The sequence below is a fragment of the Pelodiscus sinensis genome, chromosome 5 (assembly GCF_049634645.1).
Source record: "Pelodiscus sinensis isolate JC-2024 chromosome 5, ASM4963464v1, whole genome shotgun sequence".
In the NCBI taxonomy this organism is placed as follows: domain Eukaryota; kingdom Metazoa; phylum Chordata; order Testudines; family Trionychidae; genus Pelodiscus; species Pelodiscus sinensis.
In genome coordinates, this window is record NC_134715.1 from 52,796,186 (window position 1) to 52,819,408 (window position 23,223).

At 43.3% G+C, this 23,223-nt stretch overlaps 1 protein-coding gene across 8 annotated transcripts in view; it reads left to right on the forward strand.

Annotated features, from left to right (window-relative positions):
- Window positions 1-23,223, forward strand: part of ARHGAP10 (Rho GTPase activating protein 10) — a 270,200-nt gene that overhangs the window by 110,982 nt on the left and 135,995 nt on the right. For all 8 annotated transcript variants that reach the window (XR_012904148.1, XM_075930013.1, XM_075930008.1 and 5 more), the window contains 5 exons: window positions 662-766; window positions 6,582-6,711; window positions 13,093-13,199; window positions 14,263-14,357; window positions 18,837-18,918. Coding sequence is in view for 7 of the 8 variants with exons in the window: in XM_075930013.1 (XP_075786128.1) it covers window positions 662-766; window positions 6,582-6,711; window positions 13,093-13,199; window positions 14,263-14,357; window positions 18,837-18,918 (519 nt within the window). In the remaining variant the exon portion in view is untranslated. The remainder of the gene's footprint in view (window positions 1-661; window positions 767-6,581; window positions 6,712-13,092; window positions 13,200-14,262; window positions 14,358-18,836; window positions 18,919-23,223) is intronic.

Below are 23,223 nucleotides of genomic sequence, written 5' to 3' on the forward strand. Positions count from 1 at the left end.
GCTGAACGAGAAGTAGGACTGAGTGGACTTGTAGGCTTTAAAGTTATACATTTGTTTGTTTTTAATACAGTTATGTAATACAACTCCCCCTACTTTTCTAAGTTGTGCTTTGATAAGAGATTGCATTAAAATACTTATGAAGGGGATTGAAAATACAACTTATTTTAATTTTTGCAGATATTTATAAAAATAGTATAACAACACTGTACAATTTGTATTCTGTGTTGTAATTGAAATGAATATATGTGAGTGTAGAAAAACAGCCAAAATATTTAATAAATTTCAATTGGTATTCTACTGTTTAACTGTGCAACTAAAACTGATTGATTGATTTATTTTAGTTTAGTGTTTTTTTATTTAATCGTGTGAGTTATCTTCATTAGTCAACAGCCCTATTTCTTTTTTGTTTTTTATCTCGATCAATTTGTGACTGGAAACAAGACATGCTCCACAGATATTAATCATGTTGTTAGCCATTTTTATCTAAATAGATTCTCATGAACAGTAGATATTAATTAGAATATTTTTATTAAAAAATAATCTGAGAGTTTTTATTTACTTATTTTTTAATGCTTCTATAAAGACTTAATGAGAATACAGCAATCCTTGGATGGCATTTGGTGTTCTCTATTCTAAGAAAGTTCTTCTGCTTGTATTCTAGGTGCTATCATTTTTTCAGGGTATGTTCACTTTCTATCATCAGGGATATGAACTTGCCAAAGACTTTAATCACTACAAAATGGCTCTGCAGATCAATATTCAGAATGTAAGTTAAGATGTTTTATGTTTAATCCATTTGCAAATGTTTGGAATAATGTTTTCTGTATATTTGGATTACTTGTTTTAGTGAATTAATCAAGAGAAACTTTGGGATTATAGTGCCATCTTCTGGCTAAACAACTATGTGACTGAATGAGCTATTGTGCAATAATTCGGACTGCAGCTAATCCTGCCACCTAGTGTTCTCTAACACTCTTTAAAATATTTTCTGACACATTTTCATAATTTGCTTTTATATTCTTTCATGTTCACACTAGGCATGTTTCTGTTTAATGCAATTAAAAGTTTAATTATGTGCAGTTGGCTGGCTCAGAGGTTTGGCAAAGGAATACAGCTCCTTTTTTCATCTTTTAAGGTCACATCTGAATTCATATTGGATTGACCTTAAGTCATTACCTCAAACTACATTGTGGGTAACTGAAGAAGATATAATGAGAGAGCCAGGCTTCCTAATGGTGTTTGCCACATTTATTGGCATTTCTTTGGCATTAAAGAAGCCAAAGAAAGAATGACATGGAGATTCAGAACCAGATGCTACTTTTTGAAAGTAGTACTCTGAAGTAGAGCTGCAAGAATGTAACCATTTAAATGGTTAACTGATAAGCATTAACTTATCCGTTTCTATTATGATTACTCTCTTTACTGGCTCCGAGCTGCTGGCCCTGCTTCTGGAGGCTGTGCAGCATAAAGCTTATATTGCAGAGCCTGCAGTGCAGTTGGTTCCCCGGGACCTGGGCCGGCACGGGGAGCCGGTGTGCATAAGCCAGCTCCCAGTGAGCTCTAATGGCCTTATACTGCAGAGCCTGCAATGGAGACAGCCCCGTGGGAGTAGGGACCTTTGTGCACCAGGAGCTGATGCATAACATGGTGCCTGGTGCACACTGACTCCTGGCTGCTGTAGGGGTGCGAACGAGTAGTCAACTAGATGATTAACCGATAGGCCTAGGCTTATTGGTTAATCTAGTTGGCTATTTGCATTTGCACATACCCCTTTTGCTGCTTCTGTATCCAGGCTTCATGGTGCCCTCCTGCCCTGTGCTGCTGCCTGTATCAGAGGCAGTAGTGGGGAGGCAGGAGAGGCTTCTGCGAAGCAGTCTCTGCCCATGGCAAGCCCTAGCTTCATGGCATCAGCCCCTGTCCGCAGGAGGGGGGCATTCCGAGCTCCCCATGGACAGGGCTGCTGTCGGAGCAGCCTCTGTTCATGGCCAGTCTGGGCCATCGTGGACAAAAGCTGCTTTGTGGCAGCCTCCCCTGTCTCCTTCCCCTTCTCCCTCAGCAGCCTCTGTCTGTGGGGAGCTTGGACCCCCCCCATACACAGAGTCTGCTGCCACCCTGCGCTTCTGCAACTGTGATACAGAGGCAGCAATGCAGGATGGCAGAGGGCTTCCCAGGAGTAGGGCCAGAGCACACTGGCTGTCGGCCCCACCCCCGGGGACTATAGAGTAGTGGACTAACAGCTAAGAATTCACGTGGTTAGTCGACTAGTCTGTTATCCACTATCTAACGTCCCTAGGCTGCTGGTCCTGCTCCCGGGAATCAGCTGCACTGTGGGCTCTGCAGTACAAGCCTTATACTGCAAATTCTGCAGTGTGTGTAATTGTTACTTTTTTTTAAAACTATTCTTTTATATCCCTACTCTGAAGAACAATGTACTTGCATCCCTGAAGTAGAGAGCTTCTGTTTAAGACCACTTAGATGCTGTTGCCTGTGCAACACTTGTTTTGTTGGTCGATTGTTGGTTTCCAGGGATGTCTGGAAATTAGGACACAGTACTTCTAGGAGGCTACAATCTAATTATAGACATGAATTGATGAGTCAGAAGAACAGACAGTAGTGGGCAGAAAAGGGGAAAGAGCGGAAGAGTGTTCCAATACTCTATGGCTATGTAAGTTCACATCTTTGATCTCACTACTCTTGCATTTCCTTTCTGTTCGTGTTCATCTTTTCCATGGACTCACCCACCCTCTGTATTGGGTTGCAGAGGGAATTTTTTGATTGTGACTTTGTGCTTGTGGGCTTTCTGGAAGATGTTACCCTTTCTCGAGGGGATTGAATAAGGGGTCTTTCTGACTGGGTTTGGGAGATTTATTTATTCCAAGCACAGATGGCAGCATAAAAGGTATAAGTAGAGAAGGATTGTAAAAATGCAATAAGTCTGATATTGGAATTATAGCAAAAAGGTGAAGTAGGACAGGATATAATAAGGTCTGAAACATAGGCTGGGATGAAGTTGTTGAGTAGGGTTTTGTAGGTGAAGATGAGGCAGTGAGAAGTTCAAAAAGGGAACTGATGTGATCAGAGTAATGAGAGAGAAGAATAATCTTTGTAGGAATATTTTAGATGGACCGAACAGCAGCAATTTGTGCAGCCCAAAGTGCAAATATATAGCAGTAGAAAGGCTAATATTATAAATGTTATAACTGAAAAGCTGAATTGGATTTCAAAATGCTCTAGAGAAAAGAGTGGCAAAACTTTGTGACAGCCTCTAACCCGTTTGGCTTCCCAGAGGGGTTCCTCCTCCTCTGGGTCAATGGGTGGGCACTCTGCCCCATTGCACTGGCCCTTTAAGTCAAGTCCAAAGTCACTAGTCCGTGCCTGGCCTTCCATCAGGTGGGACAGCACTCAACCAATGTCAACTTATGTATAGGCCAGTTATGGTTCAAGGCGGGCGCAGCCCAACAAAGCCTGTTTACAGATAGGCCAGGCCCTAGTTCAGGGTGTGGCAGCAAACAAACAGAGCCAGTTTCTAAAGGCCAGCCAGGCGCTGGTTCAGGGTATGGCAGCAACACTCACAGTCAGTTTATATAGAAAGGCCAGGCCCTGGTTTGGGGCGTGGCAATAACAAACACAGTTAGATGATGCCATGCAGCCAGGCTCTTGGTTCAGGGCGCAACAGCAACAGAACCCGTCATTAGGATTGCCAGATGGTTGAGACAAAAATACCAAACACCCGCCCCCTACCCCCCAAAAAAAACACTGGAAAAAAGTTCTGTTGAAGGGGGAAAAAAATGGGGAGGAGACCAAAGTTGTTGAGCAAAATAAATAAATAAATCAATAAATAAAATAAGATAAAACGGCATGTCTTCTTTAAGAGTGAGTGCAGGGATAGGAATGTGGAGAAGTTGAGCACTAAGACCCAGGGGAGTCACTGCTTCCCCTTGATCTTTTTGCTGGCAGCGATTTTGTGCTGGCAGCCTTGCGGAACTAGGTAAGTCTGGGGTTGGGGGAGGGGGGGAAGAGAGGCGGGGTGCTGAGTGTTTGTAAGGTTGCCAGTTGCCCGGCATTTTTGCCTTCTGGCCAGGGAAAAAAATCAGAAAATACTGGACATCTTAGGTGTCCGGTATTTTCTGAATATTTTTACCGGACGGGAAGCGAAAATACCGGACTGTCCAGGTGAATAATGGACACCTGGCAATCCTACCCGTCCGTTATGGGTAGGTTAGGCCCTTGGTTTAGGATGTGGCAGCAAACAACCACAGCAGGTTTGGGGGCTCCTTGTTCAGGAGGGGTGCAGGCTAATCACCTGTGGCAGTGGCAAGGGGGGAGACTGCCACCTAGTAGGTGCGTGGCAGGAGGGGACACAGGCCTGTCTACTCCACTGCACCCCAGCCCAGGGCCCTAGGAGCAGCAGTGAAGGCTGCTATGGGCTCAGCGGGGGCTCCAGCCTGAAACGTGCTGGCCTTGGGGCCTTTAACAGCCCCCACTAACTCCTGGGCTACTTCTCTTCTTCCTCTCAGCCAGTACCTGGGTTTCTGGCTGCGCAGTCAGGGAGTCCAGGTGGCCTCGTCCCAATGGGGTTCCAGCGGTCCGGTCCAGTCCTCCGCTGCTTGCAGGTCTGCAGGGCTCAGCCAGTCTCCTAGTGCAGGCTGGGTAAGGTGGTTGGGCCAGTCCTCAGGGTCAGGTTCTGTCAGGATCTTCGGCCTAGCCTCCAGCCTTGACAGCAGCAGCCGTCTCTCCCAGTTCCCGGGCGTGGGCTGATACACGGAATCAGGCTGGCCCCCTGGGTCCTCTGCAGAGTCTAATATGGTAGGCGGGCCAGGCCAGGCCTCAGCCTCCCAGGCGGGAAGCAGGTAGTCGGCTTTTGGCTCAGCGCAGGTTGGAGGCCCAAGCCAGGCCTCAACCCCAGCCTCCCAGGCCGGGAACCCTGAGCAGGCCTCTGGTTCCTCTGCAGGCTCAGCCTTGACTGAGTCCAGAGGCTGGGCTTATATAGCCCTAGGCCTGCACTCTGACTTCCTGTCAGGTGTCCGGGCTAGGTCAGGCTCAGTCAACAAGGCGGCTGGAGGGGTTCCTCCTCCTCCTCCTCCAAGTCGGTGGGTGGCCACTCTGCCCCACTACACAGCCTTGGATGTGGGAGGAGACTGAAAAGTAGAGACAGAGGTGATGCTGAGAATGAGACCCTGAAAGATGTGTGGAGCTCCGTGGCATTGTCCACTGTAAAGTGTCTCTCTGTGTTGATAAAGTAACACTATCTCCCTCAGCAGCGTAGAGTCACAGAAGATGTAATTTTAAAATCAATATTGGATGCTTTTCAAAAAAAATCCCCATAATAATTCCTAGAGTAGAAGTTCTGTGTATGGCCTGTTCTATACAGGAGGTCTGGCTAGATGGTCTCAATGGTCATGTGCGGCCTTAGAATATTTGAATCTGTATCACAAAAGTCTTTTAAGCAGTACAGTGCATGACAGTCTCACCAATCCCACCTTACCAATGTACTGCACAAACACCTTAATATAAGATATTGTTTTCCATCTTCCATTGGTCCATGAGATGAGAGCCCAGAGCAGCTCTAATTTCTGTGTTATGTGCATCCTGCTGCAGCTATGGTAGCTGCATTTTGTGGCAGCGTGTACTGTGGTTCAGCAGTCTGTCACTGTCTTGGCTCCATGATGGAGAAGTGTCTCATCTTTCTGCTTCCCAAAGACTGTGAAGAACACAGCAAGCCACAGTTATGCAAAGATCCAAATGGGTCTCTAGACCTAGTGTTTTCTATCTGCAATACCCAGGATGGCAGGACTTGGGCAGGCTCAGGCTTCAGTCCCTCCTCCTCAGGTTGGGTAGTAGCTTTTGTTATCAGTAGAGGGGGATGGTGTAATGAAGTTTGAGAACCCTTATTCTAGGGAACCCCACATACCCTATTTTGCCCTGGCTTATGAAAGCGCAAATGATTCAGCCCGAGGTAGAGGACCTGTAACCTGAGCTCCACCACCCAGGGCTGAAGCCTGAAGATTTTAGCGTCAGCCCTGGGGAACTTGGGCTTTGGGCCCAGCAAGTCTAATGCCAGCACTGGCAACCCCATTAAAACAGAGCCGCAACCCACTTTGGGGTCCTGACCCACAGTTTGAGAACTGTTGCCTTTAGAATAATAGTGGGGAGGGTAACTCTTGTTTATGGCAGTGTCATTTTGTGGGACTAGTGTCCCAGCCTGTCCTTGAATGTAGATTCCCAGTTGGCAGAAAACCCCAGCATTATAAGCTTTTCCAGTGCAGTCGTGTTGATGTGGTCTTCAGAGGCCTGAAAGAAAATAGAGCAGTACCTTTTTAGTTTACATACTAATATGCTCCTTGTGGAGGGCAAGCAAACTATGGCCACATGAATTTCAGTAATAACCCCAGTGCAGTTTGGAAACCCTATTCTTTCAAAGGCAGGAACATCTCAGAAATCTCTGCCACCATTTTACTCACATTCAGCTTTTCAAACCAAACTGGTTAGCAGCAGAGCAATAGCAGTTGGGGATAGCCTGTTTCCTGATGGCTATAGCAATCTACTTTTGGACCAGGATAAATATCTTTTTCTCTTTTTAGACAAGAAATCGTTTTGAAGGAGCAAGATGGGAAGTGGAGGAGCTCATGAACAAAATCAGGCGGAATCCTCAAGAACATAAAAGAGCAAATCAGTTTACTATAGAAGGCTACCTTTATGTGCAGGAAAAAAGTAAGATATATTTTTATATTATCACTTGTGTTCACCCTCCACGTCCTGCTAGAGGAGTTTCAGGACCCTAGTCATACAAGTTCCTGGATGTTCTTCAGTCAGGCACTCCTTCCAAAGGAGCATTCTCTATTGAAACTACTTTGCAGTTTGCTAAAGACATTTGACACATACTAGCCACCTGTGCCTCTACTCCCCAGAGGAGTAAATAGTAATAGAAAATATTAAAAAGAAATAGTTTGTTCTCTAAGGGTATGTCTACACTAGCCCCCTAGTTCGAACTAGGGAGGCTAATGAGGGTGACCGAAATTGCAAATGAAGCACGGGATTTAAATATCCCGCGCTTCATTAGCATGTTCCTCGGGCGGTTGCCATTTTGGAAATTAACTAGCCCGGAATAACTGCCCGTGTCTACACGCGGCAGTAAAATGGGAGTTCGAAGTAAAGCCCTTAATTCGAATTAGCTGTTAAACTTCATTCCAGGAGGAATAACAGATCATTCGAGTTAGGGCTTTACTTCAAACTCCCGTTTCACTGCCGCGTGTAGACACGGGCAGTTATTCCGGGCTAGTTAATTTCCAAAATGGCGACCACCCGGGAACATGGTAATGAAGCGTGGGATATTTCAATCCTGTGCTTCATTTGCAATTTCGGTTACCCTCATTAGCCTTCCTAGTTCGAACTCGGGGGCTAGTGTAGACATACCTTAAGTGAGAAAGATATTTATTCTGTTACCCACACCAGAACTCTCCGTATAAGCAGTAACAAAATGGAACAGACTAGACTGGTCAAAATCTACTCCTTTGGACAGGGACTTTCAAGAGAGACCTTTTCTTCCACCAGCCTACTGTTTCTTATTGCAAACTCGCAGGCAGTTATGTCAAAGTACAACTATATTAACTACAATGAGTTGTCAGAATTTCTCAGTCAGTTATCACTGAAATGTCTTAATTAGGGTGACCAAATTGCAAATGTGAAAAATTAGGAGAGGAGGGAGGGGAGCTAATAGGCAGCAATATTCAAGAGAAAGACCTGGATATTGGGACTCTTCCTGTAAAATCAGGACATCTGATCTCCTTCGTCCCAATTCAGGCTATCCTTTATAAAGTGATATTAGTATGCATCATTTGATGCAGCAAACATGGCACTTCACTTCATGATGACCTTAGTGGTTATGAAAAAGACTTCTTAATTGTAGTCATTGTCTTAACTTCCTTGGGAAGCCCCAACTGTAGAAAATTGCCTCTTCAGGAGATTTCCCCTCCCCCCCACCTGGAGGGTCCGCCCCTCTGCCTCTCAGATGGTGCCTCTCAGGGCCTTCAGCATGCCTGCCTCTGCGGTAAGCCCCTTCGGGGGGTCCACTCCCAGAGGGAATAGTGCGACCCTGTTCTCTAGACCAGAGCGACTCTCAGCCAGCACATAGTACTCATTAAACTGCTTCATCCTTTGCAAATTCTTGGGTCTTCAATTAAACCCAGTAAAGTCCATTTCAATATCCACAATGACTATAAAACTTATAGGAACAGTCCTGTACATGGTTGCAGCCAGGGCCTACTTCTCACAGGATAGGTTTTTGCGATGGAATACCTCAACGTTCAATTTTGACTCCTCAATCTAATAACAGTCCACTCTGTCTTGGTCCTTACAGGACACATGGGAGCTGCCTTCACCAGACTTTCCAAATCTGGCTGACTGAGGTCTATATTCCAAACAAAAACTCCTTAGACGAAAGTGTTTTACTTGCTCCCAGCAGCTGGGCATCTCTCACCTGGTGGAAGAAGAGTACGACGTTTGTGTGGGTTCCTAATATTCATTCATCATGGCTGTGCTCTCTAAAGTTCCCAGACTTCATAAGAGTCTGTGCCAAATCAAACTCCTTAAGCTACAAATAGTATGCGGAGCATGCAAACTTTTCTATTCCTGTCAGACATTATAACCACTGTTTGTTATATAAATAAACAGGACGGGGAGCAAGATCCAAACCACTGTTTTGGAAGGTGTCATAGGGCATGACTCACTGCCATGGCACCTCCTGCTGATCATTTGGGGAATTAGCTCAATTCTACCCTGGAGTGCTCCCTTCCAGCTGGTGTCTCACCTACTGTATCCTGTTTGTGGCAGAATCTGCCATTTTGTATTAGGATCCGTGTCCTTCCCAGACTACAACACACTCCCCTCTAGGTACTGCCCTGCTGCAGTGCCCTCATGTTCTGGGGTCCTCCCCCTTCAGGGAACTCCCAACCTTCTATACCCACTTTGCCTCAGTGACCCTACTGCCAGTCTCATCTAGCCCCTTACTTCAGAAGCAAACTACAGTCTGAAATAGCTGCTTATCATTGGCAAAGAGTGTGAACCTACTGTCTGTCTTTTATCTGTGCTGTGTCCCTGCGGCCCTGGTACCCTCATGCATTGCCTCAGGCCCTGCAGTCTAGGAGTGAGGTCAGGCCAGAGCTCCCCAGCTCTGCGTGCCTTTTCCCAGCACTGTTCTGTCTCAGGAAGCCTCCAATTTCCCTGGCAGTCAGGTTCCCAGCTAGAGCAAGTGTCTCTCTCTCCCTCTCTAGGAGTCCTTATTTATACAGCCCAAAATATGGGCCCTAATTGGCTATATCTGCTTCAGCTGAGAGCTCCACTCTGTTCTCTCTTAGAGCTGGTTTTTAACCCTGATAGGGCCAGTGCGGGACAGATGCCCCATCAGAAGAGGCAATACAACTCTGGAACTGGTATATCCAACATAGATCACCTCTCTGCAATATGTTTCTGGGCATGATGAAGTCCTTAGCAGACAGCCTCAGCAGGCTATTTTACAAGGAATGTACAAATCAGCACTCATGTATCCACGATCCATGATATTTTGTCAATGGAAGGTCTCATCTTGGGACTACTTGGCCATTCAGTCAAACAAGAAGTGTGCTCAGCTTACTTCAGGATTGGAGGGGATGCTTTCCTAAAACAATGGTCAGGCCCATGGATATATGCCTACCCTCCCATTCTCCTTCTACTGCATTTTGTGCTCAGGAAGATAAAGTGATAGTATTCTTAATAGTTCCTTGGTGGCCGAGGAAGTTCTGGTTCATGATGTTTTCCATCCCCTGCATCCACTTACTGTTACAGAATGGGGTTAGGACCAATAGTCCAACCCAGTATCTCTTATGCCTGGCTTTGGATGAGCAATAGACCTAGAGAGATACTACTTGAAGGTCCAAGCCATCCTTCCAAATATCAAGAAGTCTTCTGGGAGGAAGTTCTGTGCTGCCAGATTGAAGGGCTGACCATTATTGACTCTCAAAGAAATGTAATGGGACTAGTCCATGCTCAGTATCTTTGAAATCAGGCCAGTTACATTTTGAGGATTACAGCTCTTATTCCATAGTTCAGCTATGTGCTTTCATTATCTAGCTGTGTTCTTATTGTTTAATAAAAGAGGCTGAATGTTGAACAGCAAAAAAAATCATGAATCCTGTTGTGCTGATACACAGATGCTATGCAAAGAACTTCCTAGTGATGCATTCCAGAACACACAATCCAACTGTCAGTGTATTTAAATGATTATAGTGATCTGGACAAATGGGTGTGAAGTCAGATGTTGACTTTAAACAAGTTTGTTCATTTAAAGCAATCTGATATAAACTTTTAAATGTATGACACCCTTAATGACAATTTTTATCTAACCTGAGGCTGGCACTTCTCTCACTGAGTAAATGCTGATTAACTGCATAACCACAAGAACATCTTGTATGATGCAAATGAGGTCATGTATGAAATGAGTGTCATGTGTTTAAAGATTCTGCATGCTCCTTGAAAGGATCCAAAGTCATTGTTTTATACTACTACATTCTAGTCCTGAAAAAGCATTTTTTTAAACTCCAATATTGTGGAATCATGCTGATGACTCAATTCTCTCAGAAAACACTGTTTTGAGTCCTTGTTTCCTTTCTTTTCTTGCTTTATTTAAAAATAGTTGCCAAATACGTTTTGTGTATTTTAATTTTCTAATGCTTTCCTCCCCATCTATAGGTGCCAAATGTTTAGATTTATTTTTTGTTGTTGTTGCACAGACTGTCCAGCTAAGTACTAGATTGGCAGCTGGCTAGGAATCTTAAGGAAGCACTAATTTTTCCCCCCCAGATAGTCACCTTTAATACAGATGTGTGGTCTATATAGGCTGCCTGTACGAGCAAGCAATGTTTCTTGACCAGCTTATTCTTCTCCTCATATCAATGTGGGACATTGTGCTTGGACATAGTCTCCTTGGATTGCACATGGATTTAATTGATTATCCTTTAGGCATTTCTGCTACCTGTGTTTAATAATAACAGTGCCTATAGCAGATGAATGTGGTACCTATCTACTTTACAATATGAGAAGAACCAAACTGATTAAAAACATCCTGATCCTAATTTTAAAATAACACTTTAAGCTTTGAAGCAGTAAACAAATATAAAAGTATAGTCTTAAAGAGGCTGACTAGACAAAAAAAGCTATTCAGGTGATCTCACTAAAGTTAAGCTTTGACTAGGATCAGGTTGGGTGGGAAGAAAGTCTTATAGTCTCTCAAGATGTGCTTACTAACCATACTGAAAAACTGGGTTCTTGGCTCCCTTGCTCTGATCATACGCTGGGCTGAACTCTTACTTTTTCGATCTTTTGTCCTAGCAAATAGGTTGTAGTAATAAAGGTTCCTTACTGTTCACAAGGCAGGAATTTCTGCAGTGGCAGCTCCTTCTGTTTCCATGGGCAATTGCTCTTTGCTGGGGGAAGTGATTCAGTAGCAGGCTGGGCTCATTTTTTTTATGTTCCAACTTGAAAGCTGCACTTTTGATTTTGGTGCTCTGGTTCTGGGATACCAATGTCATAAGATCAGGAGAATCATGGCAGTTGGCTCAGAAGTGAGTCTGTGCAGTGTAACCCATGTGTATATCCAGTTTAAGCCATAGCTGTGATGTTGGAGAGTGAGGGTTGATGGAAAGGGCCTTAGAGAATTCACTTGCCGATGTCCAAAAAAATGAGTTCCAGACTTCAGTAGCTGTGGCAACCTTGCTGATCTCAGCTGTTGTAATAGAACATAAGGTGAGAGGGTCCCTAAAGTAACAGGTGTTATAACATGTAGATTTGGAAAGATGATTACTGGCACTAGGATTGAGCCAGAACCAGTTAAAGTAGAGCTTGAAACACTGGTGTTCTGTTCTCTTAGGGTATGTCTAGACTACATCCTTCAGGTGACAGAGGGATATAAATTAGACATACCGACATTGCAAATGAAGCGGGGATTTAACTCTCCCGCGCTTCATTTGAATAAAAATAGCCGCCACGTTTTGCCAAGTCAGCAGTTTGTCAGCAAAAAGCGGCTCTCAAGATGGGGATCGGCCGACAAAGAAAGCCTTTGTTGGCCGATCCTGTAAACTTAATTTTACAAAATATAAAGGATCGGCTGACAAAGGCTTTCTTTGTTGCCCGATCCCCGTCCTGACAACTGCTTTTTGCTGACAAACTGCTGACTTGGCAAAATGTGGTGGCCATTTTTATTAAAGTGAAGCACGGGAGATTTAAATCCCCACTTCATTTGCAATGTCGGTATGCCTAATTTACATCCCTCTGGCGACAGAGAGATGTAGTCTAGACATACCCTTGATGACCAACCCTACTCAAAGTTGGTCTGTACTAGCTAAGTGATCATGGACTCATCAAAGATGACTAACTCCAGTAAAGTGTATTATCGTGAAAGGCCTGGATAGCTACAGCAATGTCTCTCTTGTGGATAAAAGATCCCAGGGTCTCTTATAAAAGATTGAGGTGATCATGAGTCACGTTACAGTATTCTCTGGTGTGTGTTTGATTTGTATAGAGTAAAAAATGTCTGTGGAACCAAATGTGCCTAAAGTTCTAATTCAGGTTACCTAAAATTTGTTTTTTAAATATGAAATTCATATTGGAATTTGAATTCACATATTATCAGATTATCCAGTGCTCTGGATACTCTCACTTATTTTCAGGTAGCTGGATAAGCAGAATTTGCCTGTATATAATGTATCAGACAGCATTTTGTTTTAGAACAAGGATTACGTAAGCAATTGAATGGTCAAAAATTCTTTTATCTAGCAGAGAAGGGGGAAGGATGGAGACTCAACTAGTAAGAGCTGTTTTCCATTAGATTGCAAATATCAATGAGAACAGAACACAGCATGCAACAATTTACAGGACAGTAGACACAGGCTAACATCTATCATGATTTAACAGAAGTATTTTTCAACTTTGAACTTGGTACATCTATGTGGGGTTTTTTTTAAAAGGAATGTAATGATAGGCTAAGTAGATTTATGTAAACTGGGAAGAGTACCAAACATCTTAAATAATAATATAGAGTTAATGCTTTGATTTTTCTTTAAGGACCTGCCCCATTTGGCTCCAGTTGGATAAAACATTACTGCATGTATAGGAAGGAGACAAAGAAATTCACCATGATCCCATTTGAACACAGGTCAGGAGGGAAAATGGTAAGTACATTTCATTATACTACTTCATGTCCTGTATCTAAATGAGAGGATATGTTAGAGAAGATACGTCAGCTATCTCTTTTTCTTGTAGTTTATAATTTGCCTTCTAAGGACAGTAACCTAAAATAATGGATGATTTAATAGATAAAGAGTCTGTATACGTTTTAGTTGCTTAGTTTTGGAAAAATAGAGAACATGAGAGATCTAAAATGCACTTATTGTGCCATTGTATGTGGTTTTTACTAAGGGAATTTAAAGGGGATTAGTCTGATTAAACCCCAAGTGTGAATTGAGAAAGTATAGTAGCATTAGGTTTTTGACTTGGAACATAGACAGACAGTTGAATAGGCCCAGGGAGGGGGAGATGATTGGAATATGAAGCATTTAAATAATGTTTAAGAGGGAATGCAATTTGCACAATTAGAAATATAATTTAAGCTTTCCTTGATAACATCTAGAACATTCAGGTTTCAGTCCTTTGTTGGATGCTGAATACGCTTATTCCTTATTGAAATGACTGGGAATTGAGGGCAGTCAGCATCTTTCAGGGCCCAGCCCAGTATTAAATGATGGCATTAGTATAAATGAAATATGTTTTTGTTACAAAAATAGTAAATGTGAAGGTGAAAAAGACATTTTAAATCTTCCAGTCAATCTTCTAGCAGATGCAGCATCCTGCTCTGTTTTTTATCCTGTTTAGTTTTAATAGTCCCCAGGGCTTGCACTGCAATGGAAGAGTGTAGCCATATACGATGGGTAAAGGCGAGATTGTTTTAAACATTCTTATTAAAATATATATTTCTTTAAATGTATAAATATGTTGAGCTTGCTTGGGTAAAATTTTCATAAGTGCTTAAATGATGTCAGCCTAAGTGATGTTAGACTCCTAGCAAGGTTCCCTCTAAGCTGTACGGCAGCACAGTCCTGCAGTTGCTTAATGAGCCCCTCCCTGCTGAGGACAGAACAGCGAGTCCTCGCCAAGGTTCATCATAGTCAGGTGACATCATTTGGATTTCAGTTTTTGCTATTACATCAAGCATATAAAACAAACTTTTGTTTGTAGGGTGATGGGGACATTTTCTTCCTTACATGCTGTACCAAAAGAAATATGGATACTATAGATAGGCGTTTCTGTTTTGACATAGAAGCTACAGACAGGTAAGCTGGTAAAATGTACTAAATAAAGCATCAGGGTAAATGTTTATAGTAATTTGGATTCTTTATACTGCTTCTCATTGTGAGGATCTCAAATGCACAGTAATAAAATGACTTTCTGCTAGTAAATCATCATTAGAGAAGTATCCAAACAGGGCAGTCATGGCTTTTTGGTTAGCTTGAATATCCAAGGTTATGAGGCAGTAAGAATCTACCTTCAAATGCAAACATTGCCTGAGGCTTTCACTTTGTAGAAAAAAGCATAAATAGGTGCATTATTTCTTGACTCATGCACTATTGTTCTCTGTGCACACTAGGACTGAGTACAATAATAATGAGAAAGTGGTGGCTGTAACTGTATTTGAAACACATATTATGGTGATGGTTTGCAAAGGTCACCATGGATAATCCACGCATTCATGACCACTTCTTGTCATGATCTTGTTTACTAAAAAGTTCACATCACCAAAAGTCCAAGACAGATTCACATCACCAAAAGACAGATTCTCTGTCTCTTCAATGTTAGAGGTAAGAGATCCATGGAGATTTGTTGTGGTTTGTTGTATGCTCATGGCGGAAACAAAAGACATACAACAAAACTGCATTTTGAGTATGTTAGAACCGGGTCATTTATTCTTATTATGGCATGCAAAGGCCATATAAAAGTCTAACGTAAAGTAGAACTTGAAAGTTACCAACATCGGTATTATGAACTGACTGGTTAATCACACACCTCATTTGGAACCAGAACTACACAATCAGGCAGCAGCAGCAGAACCCCTCCACACTCTCAACAACAACAACAACAAGAACAACAAAAAAGGTCAACTATAGTACAGTACTATGTTAAACATAAACTGCTAAAAAGGGAAAATTTTAAAAGTTTTTAAAAAGAAAGGAAACGGTAATTGTTTCATTTAAATTAATGTGGATAAAAGCAGTATTTTCCTTCTGCATAATAAAGTTACAAAGCTGTATTAAGTTAATGTTCAGAGTTACAGATAGCCTTCAGGTGTTCATAACAGAGACCCTACTGTGCTAATTTTCCATTACACAGAGTACCATGATGCATCCCACTCAATGCTACCGCCATCTCTCCAGTTTGACTCCATTTGCATTCTATTGGATTATCTCAAAATGTGTATTCATTTTGCCTGTCATAGCAATCTAATATTTTAAAATGTCAAATTTTATGTTTTCAACTTTGATCAGTGTCAAAGTGGGAGAAGCCAGTTTAGAAAGGAACTGTGATTACAAAAATATTGCTTTGGTTAAGCTGTGTTCCATTGGTTAACCAGTTCTCTCTGTGCACTGGACTAGAGTAGGTCTAATGTATAATGTAAGTTAGAATGTAAGAAAGCAGTTCCCTTTAAGCTGTGCACTTATGCAGCCACTCAGGAGAGATTCAAATGCTGCCCTGCTGATTAGCAGAGTGCCTGCAACTAGGCTTTTGTTTTTACTGGTGCACGTTCACATGTGTTGATGCACATAACAATGTGTTCCACACATGGATGGGAGATTAGGAGGAACATTGTAGGAGAGTCCCATGAATTTCCAGTTATGGGTTTTAGGCTCCAAAATACTTAACTTAAACTGAATATTGGAGTATCTTTATGGATAACATGGTCAAATATAACCAAAACTTCCCTTACACTGATTGGGTATCCCGGGGAAGAGACTTTTCCCTGTGTGCCTTTTATCTGTAACCACCCAATTAATTAGCATGGATATAAAATTTGTATCTGCTTCCAATCCACAAAAATGGTTTGTGGATATGAAGTGGATAACCATGGATTTTAAGGGTGATTTAGTGGCTAATCTCACACATGCAAATTATCCTCTTTATTAAGCCCTATGCCAGTGTTGAACACATTATAATACTTTATCAGACCTCAGCGAAGCTACAGATTTTACTGTCACTCTCTTTTGGCTTCTGTGAGTGTGAAGAAATCCATAGGTTCTAGAAACATGTTTTAAAATAAGAGCTGGACTGTTTTTTAAAATGTTATTTTGTTCTTTGCCATTCCTTGTGACTCTGGCATGTCTTCCGAAGATGTGATGCTGGTGCTCTCTGTGACCTTATACACAGAGTAATCTGTCACTTTCTGTGGCTTCTCTCTAATATTTTTCTGATTTCATCCTTTTGCAGCTCTTGCCTTTCAGCCCCTCCAACTTGCTTCCTGAACTCACCAATTAATGCCATTCTAACAGTGTGTAGACTTCAAATTGTTCAGTCTTGTGTGGTCATTGTCAGTGCGCCGGAATGGAGTATGTTTGATCTTGCCCAATAGTTTTTAATGCCTATCTTCCCCTGGAAAAAACAGAACCAATTCCTGTTCACTGTGACCAGTACACGAAGTTGTCTCTTGTGGTACTGAGATGTGTCTCTTGGAGATAGAGGCTGTGCTGGCTACTCAGTAGAGGCCTGGTCACAGCTGGTTTAGGGGCTTAGCAGCTGCCCTAGCTTCATCAGTAGGAGTCTGAACAGCGCTGCCATGTATTGCTCAGATATTTTCCTTCCCTCCCCCCACCAATAGTCAAAAGGCTAACCATTGGTCCTAGGTTTTGTGTGTCCTATTGGCCTGAATACCCCAATAATTTTTAGGAAATAATCTCAGGTTTAACAACCAATTAGCATCTGTTTGTTTTCAAAGCTCTCTTAGCATGACATTAACTTTTATTTTCTTTTAATCAGAAAGCTGTGCTTGTCCTTTACGCTTACTCAGGCTCCAAAACTTGCCTCAAGCTAACAACAAACAGATACCAATTCTTCTGGTTTACTAGCTCATGTCACATTTGATGCTTTTCTACCCTCAAATTTTCACAACTTAATTATAGGTCTGTGCTGTGGGAATCCATTTAATGCTTTTAAGTACTCCAATTTCTTGAGAAATAGTTAAACTTCAGCATACTTGTCATTACAGTGACAGTGGAAGATGTTAGAAACTTTCCATATTTAACGTTTTTCATATCAGTTGGACAGATCACCCATATTTCATTCTTTCATACTGTTTCTATGTCTGCAACATGCACACTTTTTGCCTTTGCAGCAGAAGCTGAAAAATACCTGCACTTCTCCATAAAAGATTTATTCTAGCCCATTGTATGCTATTCACCCTGATAAGAGGCTTTTAATGACTGTAGTTTATGCCTTGATGCCATAACACATGTCTTCCCACCAGGTTCTTGCTGCAGCACCTGGCAGCCCCGCCTCCTCTGTACACACCGCGGCTCTTGCTGCAGCACCCGGCAGCCCCACAGGTGCTCTGGGCTGTCTCTGCAGTGCCCAGCTCCTGCTGTCATGCCGAGCAGCCCTGCAATCTCTGCTCACCTGGTTCCTGCTGCCTTATTGTTGCGCATGGGACTCCCACTACTTTGCTGGGAAGCCCTGCTGGCACGTGTGGCTACAGGGCTCTCAGTGCTAGCTATCCAGCGGGACTCTCTGGTCCTAGAACATCACACGGATATTGTCAGACCAGAGAATCCCAGTTGAAAGTTTCTACCTGTAGTGGCAAATTTTAAGAATTGAAACATTTAAATGCAGACAGCCATTGTGGAGGAGGGGAAGGAATAAATATCTCTCACAGAATAGCTTTGTACGAATACAGAACACGGATGATTCTCCTGAGATGCTCCATTCTTCTGAAATGCAACACAGAGCGAGAGAATGTGCATCTGTGTTGGGGGCATTGCATTTCTTTTTAGACTTTCTGATTTAATTTCAACATGGCCTACAAACAATGTCCTTTAGAAAATGTACTGAGTTTGAATTATTAGTTGGAGATCAGTTACAGTGCTTTCACTTCACTTTTATAATTCTAGCAAGGAGAAGGAGTAAGCACATTAGATAAAAGTGTTACACTGGATTTTGACTTTCACAATTAAAATGGAGATAAGGAAAATGCTAAAGTATTGCATGGTCCTTTTGCTAGTTCAGCCTTTTCCCTGCTTTCCTTTCCTTTCAGACTTGTTCAGTTTTGTACATTTAGCATGGTAGAAATTGGATAATATTAAATGGCCATTTTAAGCTCTGAAAAACAGTTTTTGGCCTGGAAAGTCCTTCCATCCCCCTACTTTTTCTACAGGTTGAATCTCTCTGGTCCAGCACCCTTGGGACCTGATCAATGCCGGACCACTGGGGACCGGAAATGCTGAAATTAATTTGGAGAACCAAAAAGTAGTTGAGTTAATTCTCAGTTTTTGGTGAAATTAACAAACTTCTACTTTAAATAAGTGGTATATAGTGGATTGATATTTTTTTCTGTCTTCCTAATGTGGACAATATTTGTTCACTTCTGGGATATATCAATTTCAGAGGTGAACAATGTTTTGTAATTTAACAAAGACAAAGTTTGTTCTTGGATGTTGGATTTTTATGATGGTGATTGGAGGCACCATTGGAAAATAGGCAAAATTGATGTTATATGTGTTGGCTAATAAAAAACCAATGTAGTTATTTTTCCTTTATTGGTGTTCCTATAGATTTGTTACTCCTGTGACGATGCAGGCCTTTTCTGAGGAGGATAGAAAGTTGTGGATGGAAGCATTGGATGGAAAAGAAGCTGTAAGAATATAATATATGAATTATTTTCCAGATACAGTTACAGTCTAATGATGAAATCTTTGTTCTCTGATCAAATTTTCTGCAGTCCCCTTATGCCAGATTTACATAATTTTGAAAAATGATACATTTACTGAAAAAGAATATCAGTGAAATAAAACATTAGCACACAATAGAGGTCTGTAAAGGTTGTGGTGAAACTGTGGTGTTTCATTTTAACAGCAAAAATTGATTTTTTCTTCGAGTGATTGCTCATGTACATTCAGCATAGGTGTCTGCCACATGCACTGGTGCTGGCAGTTTTCTCCTAAGCAGTACCCCTGGGGCCAGGATCATCAGCATCCCCTGGAGTAGCACATGCATGCCGCGCTATATGGGGTGCCCCCCAACCTCATCCTCCTCAGTTCCTTCTTACAGCCAGTGATGGTACTTGGAACAGCAAGCACTCCCTTTTCATTCAAGTTCCCCTTACCAAATTGTGAAGTACCTGCGAACTGTTAACTTCTGTGAAAGACTCTGCCTGGGGAACAGGGCATGTCCCACTCACCCAGCTTCAAAGCCCGTGCTGCGTGTCACAGGCCCATGCCAGTTAGTGACCTACATGCTGACTGGGGGTACAACACACGTTGGACAAGTTTCTCATTTGCAGGTCCTTCTGTTCCAGAATATTAAGGATCATAATATTTGGCTTAAAGTGCTCTTGATTGGAATTCGCACTATGTCCGTCAGACCAGCGATCAGACTCAGCAATGGGTCCCGGCACCGCAGTTCACTGCTGGTGTCAACAGCTTAGCACTGTTCATTGCCACTGGCCCCTGCTAGGAAGCCGGGAAGAGACAAGTTCCCTTGTAAGGACAAGGGGAGGAAGGGCGATCAACACGCAAATAGGCCGGAGAAGATCTAGAAGGCAGTGAGTGTGGTGCCTGGATTGCCATCATTGGTGTTGGAGATCTGTCTTCCCTCCACACCGGAGACCTTCCAGGCCACACAGGACATAAGTGTCATGCCACTTCCACCCCCGATGCCCAAGATCAGTGGTGCCCATGGACTACCTGAGGCTTCCTGGTTCAGCCCCAGGTTACCCACTCATTTGCCGGTGCATGCCAAGCCCTATTGGTGCCACCAGGGCCTCACGGTACCCACTCCTGCCACCCTCAACAGGTGTCCCTAGCTACTACCTCTTCATCGCAAGATGAGGCAATCGTGATGAGGCAATCGTGAAGGACCACCAGGACCTACTCAGTAGGGTAGCCAATAGTCTGGGGCTGCAAGCTGAGGTGGTGCAGGAATCCTTGGTCTTGTTTGGAGTCTTGGGTCAAGCAGACCAAGGAAGTGTGTCATTGGCCACCTCATGAGGTGGTTGCCAAAATTGCCACGGCACTCTGGCAGACATCCTCCTCCATTCTGCCAGTAGCCAAGAGGGCAGAGTGGAAGTACTTTGTCCCAGCGGTGTAGGGGGGAGCATAACTACCTTTATACCCACCCACCACCCAAATCCATTGTGGTGGAGTCTGTGAACCACCGGGAGTGCCGGGGTCAGCCAGCGCCCACCCCTAACAAGGAAGACTCCAAAAGGTTGGACTTGCTTTTGAGAGAAAGGTCTACTCCTCAGCCAGCTTTCAGCTGAGGGTGCCAAACCACCAGGCTCTGTTTGCACTATATGGCATGAACACCTGGGTTGGCGCTGGCAAAATTCGAGGCCTCCTTGCCCAAAGTGCGTCTCAAGGAGTTTAAGGCCCTCATTGAGGAAAGTTCCTCCGTGGCACTGGTGGCTCTAAAACAGGGATCTGATACTGCAGACTCAGCAGCCCCATGGCATGAGCCATTCGTATGAGGAGGGCAGCCTGGCTCCTCCTGTTGGGTCTGTCCCCATAGGTGCAGAACTCCATTCAAGACCTGCCATTTGACATAGGGACCCTGTTCACAGAACAGATGGACACAAGTTAAACCCTCAATGCATTCCACGTGCGTGTCTAAATGGACCCGTTTCTCCATGTGGGTGCAGCAGTGGCTGGTGATCCCTCACGAGGCATCCCTTCAGGAGATCCTGGATGACCTGCTGTCCCTGAAACACCAGGGCCTGACCTTGGCCACCATCAAGGCTCACTTGACAGCTATTTTCGCTTTTCATCCACCGCTGCAAGGTTGCTCGGTTTTCTCCCATGGGTTTACCTCTCAGTTCTTAAGGGGCCTGGAAAGGCTCTATCCCCCAGGTTAGGGACCCTTTCCTTCAGTGGGACCTGAACCTGGTTCTGGCATGGCTCATAGGATCACTGTTCGAGCTGTTAGCCACAAGCTCAGGTCGCTTCTCTCCTTCAAGGTGGCTTTCCTGATTGCTATTACCTCTGCTAGAAGAGTATCAGCATTGATGTTGGAACCTGCATATACCTGGTTCTTCAAGGGCAAGATGAAGCTTCAGCCACACCCGCCTTTCTGCCTTCCATGTGGACCAGGACTTTTTTCTGCAAGTTTTCTGCTCCAAGCCTCATATGAACAACAAGGAGAGGCACTTCCAAACCCTGGCTGTGTGTTGGGTGCTGGCTTTCTACCTAGAGGTTACGTCTAGACTGCAGGCTTCTTTTGGAAGAAGCTTTTCCGGAAAAGATCTTCCGAAAAAACTTCTTCTGAAAGAGAATGTCCACACTGATAAAGCGCATCGAAAAAGCAATCTGCTTTTTCGGAAGATAGCGTCCACGCTTCGGAAAAAAGCTTCTTCCTTGTAGAAAGAGGTTTACCAAGGTCAGAAAAAACCCTCTGTTTTTTCAATTTTCTTTCAAAAGAATGTGATTGCAGTGTGGACCTAAGTGAAGTTTTTTCAGAAAAATGGCCATTTTTCAAAAAAAAAAAAAAAAAAGCCTCTGCAGTGTAGACCTAGCTGGAGAGGACATGGGCCTTTCACAGCTCAACGCAGCTGTTTCTGACCTATGCAGAGCACAGGACGGGTTCCCCTATCTCCTCCTAAAAACTATCTAAATGGATTACTTCTTGCAGCCTCATATGTTATGAGTTAATGGGGCCTGGCCACCAGAATCAATTAGGGCCCACTCCCCTAGGGCTCAAGCTTCCTTACAAGCTTACCTCGCACATGTCCTGATCTAGGATATCTGTAGGGCAGCAAAATGGTCATTGGTATATATCTTCACATCTCACCAGGCCCTCACACAACAGGCTAGAGAGGATGCTGCATTCAACAAGGCTGTTTTGCAGTCTGCATGTACATAACTCCAACCCTACTGCCGCAGATACTGCTTACAATCACCTATGTTGAATAGTCATGAGCAATCACTTGAAGAAGAAAAGGCAGTTAGTTACCTGTTCTGTAGCTGGTTTTCTCTGAGATGTGTTGGTCGTGTCCATTCAATCTTCCACCCTCCTTTCCTCTGTTGGAGTTCTGGGAAGAAGGAACTGAAGAGGGCTGAGCCAGGGGTACCCTATATAGTGTGATAAGTATGTGCCACTCTAGGGGGTGCTAGAGACTCCAGCCCGTATGCTTAGGGAAAAACTTTCAGCACTAGTGCCCATGACAGGAACACATACCTGTGTTGAATGGACATGAGCAATACAACTCGAAGAACGCCAATTACAGAGCAGGTAACTGTCTTTTTTTTATAAATAGATGCCATTACAATGATGATATGACTATTCTAGTTAATGGTAAATGTAGACTTAATCACTTTCCCTGATAACCATCTACTCTATTCCAAGAGACTTGCACGAGCCATCATGTGACAGTATTTCCATAAGTTTTCAAAAGATACAGTGTACACTGGGAAATAAGGGTCTGTCTCGAAAATAATTTTTTTAAATCCATTAATAATTGGTCATCCTGTTTCTGGTTCACATGAAGGTACTTCAGAAATGGGCTGGAGTTGCAGTTAGGCTGTTCTTGTTATAATTAGGTATGTTAAAATGCATTTGATTAAGTAACTGTAAATGCTGAAAATTTCAGTGATTACATGCAGGCTGCATTTAGCTCCTTAGGAGTTGGGGGAGCTGGCTTTTAAACCCGCTTCCTGTGAGTGCCTGATTCCACCTGGCCCCCTGTGCTTCTGCCTCTGATACAGATGCAGCAGTGGTGGGAAGGTGGGTAAAGGGGGATCAGGCAGCTCCCTGGGAGCTGATGTGCACTGGGAGCCTGCTTTAAATTCATGCGCAGGGGGCTACCAGGAGCCTTTGTGTAACCCTGAAGGTTAACTAATGAGTTCAAGCTCTTTGGTTAATAGTGTACATGGTTACACTTTCGTATTCCCAGTTATAATTCACCAGAACTTGATTTACCCAGCAAAATTCAGCCGTTATATAATGTTG